Raw genomic sequence first — 12,233 nt, 5'->3', positions numbered from 1 at the left:
GGGTGGGATAGGCTCCAGCACCCCCCCGCGACCCTTGTGAGAATAAAGCCAATCAGAAAATGAATGGATGGATGGATAATAGTGCATGAACATACATTATATATCTGCTGAATATAACAATACAGAACACAGGAATAGAGAGAGCAATAGGTTTTTATCGCTTTTTTACAGCATACAGCAAGTTCCCACGTATTCTGGGTTCAGCATCCTGTTCTCTGATTTATTTTTATGGACCCTATCTTCCGTTTCTTTTTGCAATTTGACCAAAGCATTGAAAACTGCCATGTTGCTGCATCTTTTGGTAGCATTTGTGTTTTTCGTCTGCGTTAGAGAATCCCTGTTATATTGGCGCTCCTTGAATAAGCAGTCAAAGTGAAAGTAAAAGTGTGTCTTTGCTTCTATCCTGATGCAGCTACTCCTAGCCATGTTGTATCTTTTGCTGTTACGATTGTTTATAAAACCCAAAAAGGGAGTTTGTGCGTCAATTTGTGCGTCAGTTTGTCTTAGTGTTGGACATTGGAATGTACTATGTTAGCCAATACTATTAATTGACCTCAAAAGTGAAAGTGGTTTGTTTGTGTTGAATGATTGACCATCTCCATATCTTTGCTTATGTAACATGGTTTCATAATGTGTACGTGCTAGATGCATCCATGGTGTTGATGCCTTCCTGATTATTTCTTTGACTGCAATGTCACAGACCACAGTACACGAAACAATCCAAATGGAATACCATTCTCTTTAAACTTGAGCACACCTCACTGGAACATACCACTCTTGGTTTGTTTGTGTTGAATGATTGACCATCTCCATACCGTTGCTTATGTAACATGGTTTCATAACGTGTATGTGCTATATGCATCCATGGTGTTGATGCCTTCCTGATTATGATTCTTTGACTGCAATGTCACAGACCACAGTACAGGAAACAATCCCAATGGAATACCATTCTCTTTAAACTTGAGCACACCTCATACCACCGAACATAAGAGACATCTTACAAGCCTCGATCCATCCCTTGTTTTTGAAATAATCTCCCCATTTTAAGTACTTTTTGCTTTCTTGTAGCATCTATAGGGAACTCCAATCCCTTTTTGGAGGGGGGGAGGGGGGGGTGAGCATTTGATTCATGGTAAAGACTCAATCCCTTTCCTCTGCAAATTGTGTTGTGGTCAGTGAAAATTATTTTGTCCCACCACTGTAGTATACAGGCCAAGATTGTGTGACTCGACTTCTGCTAGAGTAATTTGAGACTTGCCTGAAACTTGAAAGTTAAGAGTTGAAACTTATCATTGACTAGCTATCACGTTTGCTGTCATTTCTCCTTTTCTAGTCATTTCGGCAACAGCAGTAGCATGGCGTGCGAGCGCTGTGACCCTGCCTGCAGTCGGTGTCGGGGGCCCACCGACACCGACTGCCTGAGTTGTCGGAGCGGCTTCGTCTACGCGAGGCACCAGAGCCGCTGCATGAAGAATTGCCCGCCGGGATACTATCATCACAGCTGGACCCACACCTGCCTTAAGTGCCACCCCACGTGCAAGACGTGCACAGGTTTGTGATCCGCTCTTGTGAGGATGACTCGGGTTCATAGCGTCGCTGGGGAATTAATGTCCTCAAAAATGAAGCGTTACAGCGGTCACTGAATGGATCCAAATGATTAGTGACAAGAAGTTATTTATTTCCTTTACTGTACAAGAGCTGTCCTAATTTTAGCCCTTATAAAGACAATGCTCTCTTTTCATTGACATTGCCAAAGACCTCGTCAATTAACAGGACAATATCAATCTTCAAAATAATATATATTTATCAGAGAAAACCAAATAAAAGAAATTCTGAATTTTGATTCACACTGACCTGAGAGGTATCCATTCATGTGAAGTAACTTCATGAATGAAACCCCGTAAACCTCAGTTGGGCCTTCCTTCATTTGATCGAATGGAGGGCCACAAATCTTCTATCCCTCTGAGGTGAAGAGATAAAACAACTCAAATATTCCGTGCATTCCTTTGTTTTTAGGAAGGGATCATAAAGCATCAACCATTTCATTCTGTTAATTTTTTTTGCGGGCCGGGTCATAAATCAATTAGTATTTTTTGTGGACATAAGAAGTCACATTCCCGCCCCCAATCCCAATGTTGACGGGCCATAAATCATGATGTATTTTGACATGAGGAGACCATAAAATCCACCTGCACATTTGTTGGTTTTGAACCCATTTAATCCCACCGGTCGCATTTGTGAAGGACAACAATGATTTAATTTATTACTGATTACTTAAAAGGGCTACCAATGACACCTGATTTTGACTTTTAAATGTCTGGGAAAAATTTGGGATTAAATGGGTTAATGGTGGACCGTAAATCAATCAACCGTTTCCTTTTTTTCCGTCTTGTACAGTTGGTTTATATGTTAATGTGTAAATCATGATATTCCTTGTTAATTTTACACTAGGAGCACATAAAATCGAGTTGCACATTCCTTAATGCTTTAATGAAGGGGCCATAAATCAATCATTTATTTATTTTTGTGGATGGATCATAAATCAATGACCACAATGTTTGTAAGTCTTCATTTTAGTATATGTGATATGATGAAGCATATATGAGTGTAACTAATTGATGACTGTGTATGTCCAGGTGCCGGCGCCATGTCCTGCCAGTCGTGTTACCATGGATACCGTCTGATTGGCTCCAGCATCTGTGATTCCCAGTGTATGATTGGCTTCTACTTAGCCTCCCAGGTCTTTATCTTCTTCATATATGCTGACCTCCGTCTACGTCAGAACACCAATTTTTTCTTCTTCTCGGTTCCAGGAGCAGTCATCGGAGGGCAACGCGCTCGACTGCCGGCGGTGCGACCCGTCCTGCCTGGGTTGTCGTGGCGGGGGTGCTTGGAACTGCACCGAGTGCCCTGCCTCGCAGATCCTGAGCGACGACGGGCGCTGCCTGAGCTGCTGCCACGAGCAGATGTTCCTCGCCAACCGGCCGCTGGGCTGGAAGTGCTGCGACTGCCACGCCTCGTTGGGTAAGACGAGCAGACACATTATTAGGAACACCGCAGTGCAAGCTCATGCAGCAGTTGGAGCAATCATTCATGAAAAGGAAGGAAAAAAGCAAATGCTGTATCTCCAAATTTTGTCCTTTTTTTTTTCTCTCTTCGTTTTACCTGAAACCTTTATTTCCTTAAGTAAAAGTTGTAATTTAGTATGGAAACATTTTTTAAGTTGTTTAAAATGTGTAATTCATGAGAAAATAATGTGACTTTACATGGGAAAAAAAGTTTTGTAATTTTAAATGAAAAGAGTCCTAAAACTATTTTTTTAAATAAAAAGAGTGCATTTTACATTAAATGATGGGAAAAGTTGTAGTTTTGTGTAGGGGGGGGGGGAGTGGAAAAGTATTTCAGTAGTAGTCAAAATTGATTCGGAAAAAAACATGAAAAATATTAAGAAAAAGATTTCAGTGTTGCACAATTGTAAAAATATTACACAATAATTATGACGAGAAAAACACAAACAAAAATATTTTGAAAAAATGTTGAGACAAAAATGTATGGAAACATTTGACAGAAATACAAAAAAAATATTTGACCGACAATACGCATAAGTATTAGAAAAAATCTTTTAAAAAGGACACACTGACATGCAAAAACATTTGTTAGAAATAGCTTTTTGGATGCTTCTTTTGTTGTTGTCCCATTCATCACTGTCAAAGCGTATCACCTCAAATACTTCCTTGACACGATTCCTGTTTGATGGATGAGAGCAACTCGCTGTGGCTCGGTTCCACAGAAAAAAATGCAAATAAGGGTATTTATAAAGAGTGAAGTGGCCATATGTACAGTAGTAGGCGACTGTACCACGCCTTGCTGGGTAAAGCAGTGATTTCAACCTCTTCTTCCAGAGGAGTGCATCCTGGATGTCAACTTTGTGCTGAAAGATGCTGCCGACTTGGAGCGAGAACGCCGAGGCGGGGCCAGACTGACAATGACTATTTGCGTCCTCCTGATCCTATCAGTCGGGGCCGGGGTGTTTGTTTTCCTCAGCGCTCGCTCAAAGTCACGCGCCACAGCCGCCGCCAGCAAGACCGAAACCAAAAGCGGCGGCTACCAGAAGCTGGACAACAATGAAGGAGTTGTAGACGCGACACAGCAAGCCGTCGCGTCCTCCTTTGGTGAGTATAACGACAGAATCGTCAGGGCGGAGGATGACGATGACGACGACGACGATGAAGACGACATCGTGTACATGGGACAAGATGGCACTGTGTACAGGAAGTTCAAGTACAACTATTTGGGCGAGCAGGAGGATGACATTGAGCTGGAGTATGACGATGAAAGCTACACCTACACGTGAATACGCACAAGCCAGTGGATATATCACATCTGTCGCTTTATGTGGTCAAAAGAAAACATTTTATGTTCAAAAGGTTATTTGATTTTTAACAAAATCCAGTCTTAAGCAAATGAAATTTTATGTGGAAAAAGTAAACGTAACACTTTTGAAATTTGACATCTGACATGATAAAATTGTTATTTTGTGGAGGGAAAAAAAAGTTGATTAAATGTATTCTAAGACACAAGTGAGACTATACCTTGTATTGAAAATAGACATTTTTTTAAAATGGCCGTCAAATAGCTTTTTTATATTTAACTAGCTAGTGACTAGTTACACACACACACACACACACACACGCACACACACACACACACACACACACACACACAACCTGAAATTTTCATTTCATCCCCCCAAAAATACTTTAACTCAAAGAATATATTTTTGTAGAATTGTTGAGGATTTATTGGATGATGTGGAAAAAAATGGAAGAAGTGTTTCTCGTTGAGCACTAAATTCTGGTCAGAGCGTGCTTCTACGGGGTGTCCATAAAGTCAGGGTACATGGAAAAACGCCCCCACATTTAAAAAAAATTGAATTGAAATGGTGATAAATATTCTCAACATGATTTCCATAATTTTCAATGCATAATTTGACGCACTTTGCAAAATCTCATGGTTTAGAATCTGTAATGGTCATCAAGTGCACTTATCTCAGAAAAACAAGTCAAGGGGAGAAAGGTCTGGTGACCGTGACATCTCCTTTGTACCCAGACTTTGTGGACACCCTCTAGTTCCAGTTCTCTCTTTTTTTTTTTTTTTATATAAAAGTTTGAAGAACACAAGACAGTGAGAGAGTTAAAGCTGAACATTTTGGTGACCGTTCACAGGTTGAATCACATTATATTCACAAGTCATTTACACGTATATATATTTTATTATATAATTTAACACCTGACAGTATGCAGACAAAAATGAATTGAGAACATATATGTAGCGATAGGAGGGAAAAGTGTGTGTTTCTGCCGAGTGAGTGGACTTTGAGCTTCCAACAATGTTGCAGTTATGTGCAAAGAAAAGTTCAAGCTACTGGCTAAACTTCAACTCTACACTTTAACTTCCACTTGTTATGTAATAGTGGCCTTGGTAAGAGCTGGGTTGTAATATTTGCCCCAAGTGCTGAAAGATAAAAAGGGGAAACGTAATTTTACAACCTAAAAAAAAAGTCGTTTATTTGTAAATAGATGAGAAAGTTATTTCACGTGAGGCAAAGTTGTATTTTTGTGAAAAAAATAAAACAGACGAGAATAATTAAATATTTTTTTAAATGACATATAAAAGCCGTGGAACAAAATCTGAACTTTAGGTGACATTTTTACATGAAACAAAAAAAGTTCATTTCAATTGACAAAAATCTTTTGTGAAAAAGTCCAAATTTTGAGATAAAAAAAGACAGTTTTAATGTGGGGAAACAAGTGTACTTTTGTGTGCAAAAACAGAATGTGAATAATTTTGTACACAGAAGGAAAAACAAAATTTTCGTAGAGATATTTACATCAAAAACAATTTATATAAAATATTGTCACACAAAACGGAGAAAAATAACTTGAAAAAAATCTGCAGTGGAAAAAAAAGTCAAGCTTTATATAAGAGTTGGAGTTTTGGAAGAAAATTGTCCCAATTAAGTTGTATGTCATCAATGTTACAAGAATACATTGTTTTTTTTTTTTTGTTTTTTTTTTTTACAAGAAATGTGGAATATTACAAAGATAAAGTTGATGCTTAACAAGAATCAAGTTGGATCATTTGGATTGAAATATTATGAAGATATTAAAGATCTTTTCCAAACGCATTGTTGTAATGTCAGTGTGTGACAACTGTGCACCGAGGAAAGGAATAAAGAGTCAAACGGTTACCAAGACCACCATTCAAGTAGATTCCTGATTATTTGAAAAACCAAATGAAGGAAACAAAACAACAGAGTTAGCCTGTAGTGATTCAATCTTTTCTTTGTCCAAGGTCATTCTGCATAGCGTCACTTGACACACACGCTCCTACACTGGCTTACTGAATGTGTTTTTGCATGCGCAAATGTACACGTGTGTGTATGTGTGCGTACACAAAGACAGAAAACAAGACAGCCGCTACAAAACAATTCAAAGTAACGATGAGGTTTCACCCAGGTGTCGCCACGGCAACAGGCCGGCCGGCCATGCGCGCCGCTTGGCGTCAGTGGCCGTTGATGAAAGTCTTTGAGGAGGAGGCGGCTGAAGTGGAGGTGGAATGGCTGATGAAGAAGTTGTCCTCCCGCAGCTTGACGTGCTCGGGCCTCTCCAGCTGCACCTTGGCCTCCGAGATGTCGCCGTTGATGGCGGCGATCAGCGCCTCTGTAGGATGGACAGACACGCACACACACACACGTTTGGATACATGTACAAGTAGAGACCATCACAAATAGAAATTTAGAGCATCGCAGTCAAATTTCAAACGCAGCCCGTGTTGACAGAAGCAAACATGTTTCGGTTGGATGACATTTCCGCTTCTTACTCGCGAAACAGGTTTTATCTTATTAATTTATAATGCCGTACCTTAACTAGAATCCTCCGTTGCATTGTGGCCAAAGTTCCGTTATTGCGCCTTCTGTTACCATAATGCCTAAATTTGAACTCTGCGTTGTCAGCATGTCTCGAGCAAGGAGCCATTTTGGGGTCGAAATATTACCCTAATGACCATACACAAGGCACATCGGATTTTAAGGCGCGCTGTGAGCTTTGAAGAAAATGGACGGCTTTTAGGTGCGCCTTTTAGTGCGGAAAATACGGTATTTTAAGAAATGACATCCATATGGCACACTCAGATATGAGGTGCATTCTCTTTGTGAAGCGTGGCCTGTCAAATCGTTTATTCTAATTGTACCCTCGTGTTTATTTGATCGATTTGGCGCTTTTATGCTAGGTTCAGACCAGACACGAAATCTCGGGTAGCGCCGCGCGTGTGCGAGTATGAGAGCGTGCGTTGGCTTTACCGAGCGAGTCATAGCTTCTCTCCGGGCGGATGTATCCCACCATGACGACGCTGAGGGTCTCGCCGTAGAAGTCCTCTTTGAACTTGTGGATCACATGAGTCTCCTGGAACAAGCGAAGCACACATGCGTTGATGACAGCGTGGCGCTCAAGATAACCCGCTTTTCCGCCACCGTGCTAATCGGGCATCTCAGCTCCAGGCCAAGCGCTACGTTTCATTTCATTCCAGCTAACATCAATGTTCTCTTTTAGTTTTTCTTCTGCTGGGCATCAATGGCTGCTCTTTCTGCCTCCATGCATGCAAGTTTCCATAAGTCACCGATTACATCAGCTTATGACATCCTTGCATCATATTATATCAGCATTTTCGCTTTTTTTCCCCTGCATGTTAACTTCCACTCGTATTATTCTTGAGTACCGGTATCTGTAGGTTATTAGACGTAAGGTACTTATACCCCAGCACTCTCCTTTTGTCTCATGATGCACTTTTAACCTAAAAAGGTCACTTTTCACAAAACAACAATTTTGACATTTACGCAAAGAATGTTGCCATTTTGTGAAGAAAGGTCATTTTTACACAATGACTCAATTTTACACACACACACAGCCAATCACACTCTTTGATGATCGGTATCGGCAGCTTAAAACCCTGATCGGACGACTCCTCATTCACTGTATAATGAGTTGCCAGCTGGCGTCCATTTATTTGGTACCCACCATGGACTTCTTTGTGTTCTTGTAATATGGGTTCCAGCCAATACTCATCACCATCTTGTGCACGTCGCCGTTTCCCACGCAGGCCCAACCGTAGTAGATGCCCGTGCCGATGTCACCAGGCAGGTGCTCCACCACACAGTCAGGGAAGTTGGCTAAAATTGACATTGAGAAAATCTGATGAGAACCACAAGACCGTAAATGGAACTCAATGACTTTGCTAAGTATGATATGAGCAACACGGAAGAGGAATGCTATAAATAAATACATGCACATTACGAGGTGACAATACGACTCTGCAAACACAATCCTGATTCCTCTCCGTTACATGCCTGTCAAAAGGTTAAAGAACAATTTCAAGGACAGAGGGGACCACATGTGGCTCACGGGCCATAGTTTGCCCACCTTGAAGTTATTTAAAAGCTAATTAAATTAAAAGGTAAAGCTAAAGGTAGCCACCAAGGACCAAATGAGTTGCCTACAGGTCTGCTGTAAAAATAGCCTCTGATGGGATATTGTGATTTCATGGGGGAATGTTGTAAAATCGATAATTTGAAAACGTAAACACCTATCAAGATTGAAATACATGATTAGTTTTTCTTCTTGTTAAATCATTGTTGATAATTATGGCGAGAAATTGTTACTATGTTCAGTGTCCTCTCATACACTAGCAGGCTGTAGTACGGACACACAAATACAGACAAATCGTGCCTTTGACCTTTGACTGGTTGTCTTTATTGATTAGTATAATTCATTATAGATAACATGTCATTCGAAATCATTTGAGCAGTTTATCAAACTGGCGGCCCTTAGAGGAAATTAGTACCCAATAGGTAGCTGTCAGTTTCATCAAGGCTGGTGACCGCAGAAGACGGAAGTCTACGTTTGTGAAACCATTACAAGACCTAAAAAACAAAGACGCATAGCCAGGAAAAAACCAAACGACAAAGAGGCGTTACCGGTCGGTATTCCCAGTTCTTTGCTGCCTCTTCCGAAGCCCCGAACGACCTCTCCCCGGCAGAAGTACGGCAAGCTCTTCATTCCCTCTGGGGGATTTGATAAAGAGCCCAAGTGCGCGGGTGACCTCGAACGCCTCAAGCCAGGAACAAGTCCAGAAGACGTCCCGACACGGTAAAAAATAAATAAATAAGAACAGCCGAGATGAGGGATCGCGTTGACAGCCACTGAAAAAGTCCGAATGTCCTTCGTTATCTATCGCTGTCTAGAAATGAAGAGGAAGGACAGCGACAAGTATTTGGTCACAGTCGAATGGCATAAGTTCACCTGCTACGCGAGCTAGGGTAGTTAGCATTGGCGCGTAAGCCAATAAAAATAAATAGTGAATAAAAACAAATATAGAATTATTTAAACAGTGGGGTTTGGTTCCGGTGAGTTCCCGGAGTCAAGACTGTTCTGCTGGTGGTGTTCAGTTGGTTGCTCGACGAGGTCCAATCCGACGATGAGCCTGACTACTCCACTGAGCTTTTAGCGGAGAACACCGGAACATGTTCACGTCGGACGTTGGTCTGTTTTTTCACGTCCTACGTGTTGTGACGTCATCACCCCGTGACCGAGGAGGGAGTCACGCGGTGCCTTCAAGTCGTGTCGGAAAAGTGAAAATTCACCACAACCATCGGGAATTTAGGATGAGTCAAAGGACGAGCTAATTTCCCGATTTATGTTTTAATAGCAGTCGCTAATTGTGTAGTGGTACACTTGCCTGACTTGTGTGCGGGCAGAGTGGAACCGGTTCCCACTCAGTGACGGTGTGAATGTGGGTGTGTCGGGTTATTTGTCTCTCTGTGTGCCCTGTGACTGCCGACCAAGTGAGAGGTTAGGTTTCGCCCGAAATCAGCCGGCATAGGCTCCAGCGATTCCCGCGACCCTCTTCAGGATAAGCGGTGTTGAAAATGGATGGATGGATGGATGTTTTAATAACCGTAAAATATTATGTCGGGGGGGGGGGCAATTCTACAACAAATACTTCACACGTACAGCCTTAATAAACCTTTCACGCAGTCATTTTTTACAGAAGAGGAACTTAGTTGTCTGTTTTACGAATCACGATATATGAAAACTACCTTTGTTTTGGCAATTAAAATGTCCATCTATCCATCCATTATCTGATCCGCTTATCCTCACAAGGGTCGCGGCCATGCTGGAGCTTTTCCCAACTGTCTCAGGGTACACCCTGAACTGGTTACCAGCCAATCACAAGGTACAAATAGACAAACAACCATTCGCGTTTACACTCACACCTTGGGACAATTTAGAGCGCTCACTCAACCTACCATGCATGTTTTGGGAATGTTGGAGGAAACTGGAGTACCCGGAGAAAATCCACGCAAGCACAGGGAGAACATGCAACGCCACACAGGGGCCGGATTCGAACCCATGCCCTCTGCACTGTGAGGCGGACGTGCAAACCACCCATTTTCGTGCTGCCCCAATAAAAATGTAATTAACTTAAAAACTTAAATATATTGCATTCCAAAGTCTAACAATGGTGAAGCGATTACTTTTCCATCTCAGAATCCTTGATATTACGACATCCATGTTTTAAAAGAGTAAGATCAAGACAAATGAGAAAGAAACATCAAACGGATCATCATCCTCCTCCTCCTCCCCCTCCACTTCATCATCAAAAGGCTTATTATTCCTTTGTTTGGTACGTGTCCACTTGGGATCTTTAATGGGGACACTCCCGAGTCGCTCCTGATGCAATTCCGGGATTGAGCAAAAGTAAGCGTATATTTATAAAAGAGAGAGAGAGAGAGAGAGAGAGAGAGAGAGAGAGAGAGAGAGAGAACACATACAATACTTATTGTGTTTATTATACAAATATAACAACTACATTCATTCATGTATATCACTAATAATTCACCGATGTGATAATACTGTATACGTACTTTTACACCCTTCTGTATTATCAGGAGCCACTATCTGCGTCCATGACCTAGAAGTGCTGTTTTTGAGACAGCATTACATTTGGATTCATTCAACCACCTCACATTGTCCTTATGCACAGTATTCTGTGTTTCACCGCCATCTAGTGGTTTTGCTAAAAACACAGTCATTTGTTCCCCTTCTTATTTTTCCCTTTTGCTTCGCTATGCAAGTAAAAAACGATTTAACTGAATCTCCACAAAGCATATAAAGATGATTCATATTACTGCACAATTCTCGTTTATTTACTCATGATACGCCGTTGACAATGACCGTTACACAGTTTCAAGTGTTTCACCGTTATCACATTTTTTTCGATCTAACATACACCGGTAAATCTAAAATCTTTTTCACACCGGTCAAATTTGACCTGGAACTGCTTCAGTGTAGGCAAAGTGTAGGATGCGCTGCTTTCAATATTGGAATTTTTTGTGTATTTTATCTTACTTGAGGAAAACTCATCCAATTGTAACGTGACATAATGACATTTGAAGCATATTATTGCTGTCAAATGTCAAAAGAGGTCAAGCTTGACCTGAACAGTTTGCAAATGTTAAATAGCAATAAAGTCCTTTCTTCATCATTAAGTAAATAGGAACTATATTCAAACATAACTATTGTATTTATAATTAATAATTATTGTATATTATAGGCGCATAAGTGATACGGCTATAGAATAAAATCACATTTTGGTGTTGATACTAGAGTACTGTATTAGTATTATAATTTAGCTTCCAGAATATCAAATCGCCTGTTAAATGTTGACCATTTTGCTGTTCTTCAATAGTACCACAAGAGGCCGCTGCCTGCAAAGATTGTGCAGACCACTTCGTCACATTTTCTGACCAATTACCGGTACCTAGAAATCCAATATAATTCGCAATTTGTCAATAAAAATTGAAAACATTTTGTAATATAATGATAGCAACATATATACATCCCTTGAGCCAAACTTTCAAAACATTTAAAGTACATAACATTTATTCGTTTTAAATCATTTTCCCGATTCCATTTCAATAAAATTTCTTGTAAGGGAAAACTCAATGTTTTGGTTTGAATTTTAAATGTTTCTATTGCTTTTTTTGCACCTTTTTGTCATTCAAATCAGATCAAACAGGAAATAGGTGTTGGAAGAGAACACCAGCTCCAAACAAATTCGACACACACAAAGCATTCATGGAAGTGACAGAAGGAAGGGCCGGTCCATCTTGTTGG

The 12,233-nt window shown here is 40.8% G+C and overlaps 2 protein-coding genes across 2 annotated transcripts in view; one reads left to right on the top strand and one right to left on the bottom strand.

Annotated features, from left to right (window-relative positions):
• Positions 1-4,437, top strand: part of pcsk5b (proprotein convertase subtilisin/kexin type 5b) — a 79,968-nt gene extending 75,531 nt beyond the window's left edge. Inside the window, exons 34-37 of the mRNA XM_019867041.1 lie at positions 1,334-1,551; positions 2,637-2,740; positions 2,814-3,024; positions 3,903-4,437. Coding sequence (XP_019722600.1) covers positions 1,334-1,551; positions 2,637-2,740; positions 2,814-3,024; positions 3,903-4,354 — 985 coding nt within the window. The 3' untranslated portion in view covers positions 4,355-4,437. The remainder of the gene's footprint in view (positions 1-1,333; positions 1,552-2,636; positions 2,741-2,813; positions 3,025-3,902) is intronic.
• Positions 4,438-6,049: 1,612 nt separating this feature from the next.
• rfk (riboflavin kinase) lies at positions 6,050-9,625 on the bottom strand. Its single transcript, XM_019867044.1, has 4 exons — positions 9,032-9,625; positions 8,076-8,227; positions 7,361-7,463; positions 6,050-6,722 (listed from the first exon to the last, which is right to left on the bottom strand). Exons 1-4 carry the CDS (start codon positions 9,111-9,113, stop codon positions 6,565-6,567), a joined length of 495 nt encoding a protein of 164 aa, XP_019722603.1. The 5' UTR covers positions 9,114-9,625; the 3' UTR covers positions 6,050-6,564.
• Positions 9,626-12,233: the final 2,608 nt, after the last annotated feature.

This window comes from Hippocampus comes, unplaced genomic scaffold (genome assembly GCF_001891065.2).
Source record: "Hippocampus comes isolate QL1 unplaced genomic scaffold, H_comes_QL1_v1.1 scaffold322, whole genome shotgun sequence".
In the NCBI taxonomy this organism is placed as follows: domain Eukaryota; kingdom Metazoa; phylum Chordata; class Actinopteri; order Syngnathiformes; family Syngnathidae; genus Hippocampus; species Hippocampus comes.
The sequence above is the reverse complement of the archived record's forward strand: the minus strand, read 5'-3'. Positions and strand labels throughout refer to the sequence as shown.

Excerpts from the sequence above, each read along its gene's own strand:
- rfk (XM_019867044.1), bottom strand. The coding sequence starts at position 9,113 with ATGAAGAGCTTGCCGTACTTCTGCCGGGGAGAGGTCGTTCGGGGCTTC. Across the intron at positions 8,228-9,031 it reads AGAACTGGGAATACCGACCG|CCAACTTCCCTGACTGTGTG; the intron begins GTAACGCCTCTT and ends TGTCAATTTTAG. Across the intron at positions 7,464-8,075 it reads AGAACACAAAGAAGTCCATG|GAGACTCATGTGATCCACAA; the intron begins GTGGGTACCAAA and ends CGCTTGTTCCAG.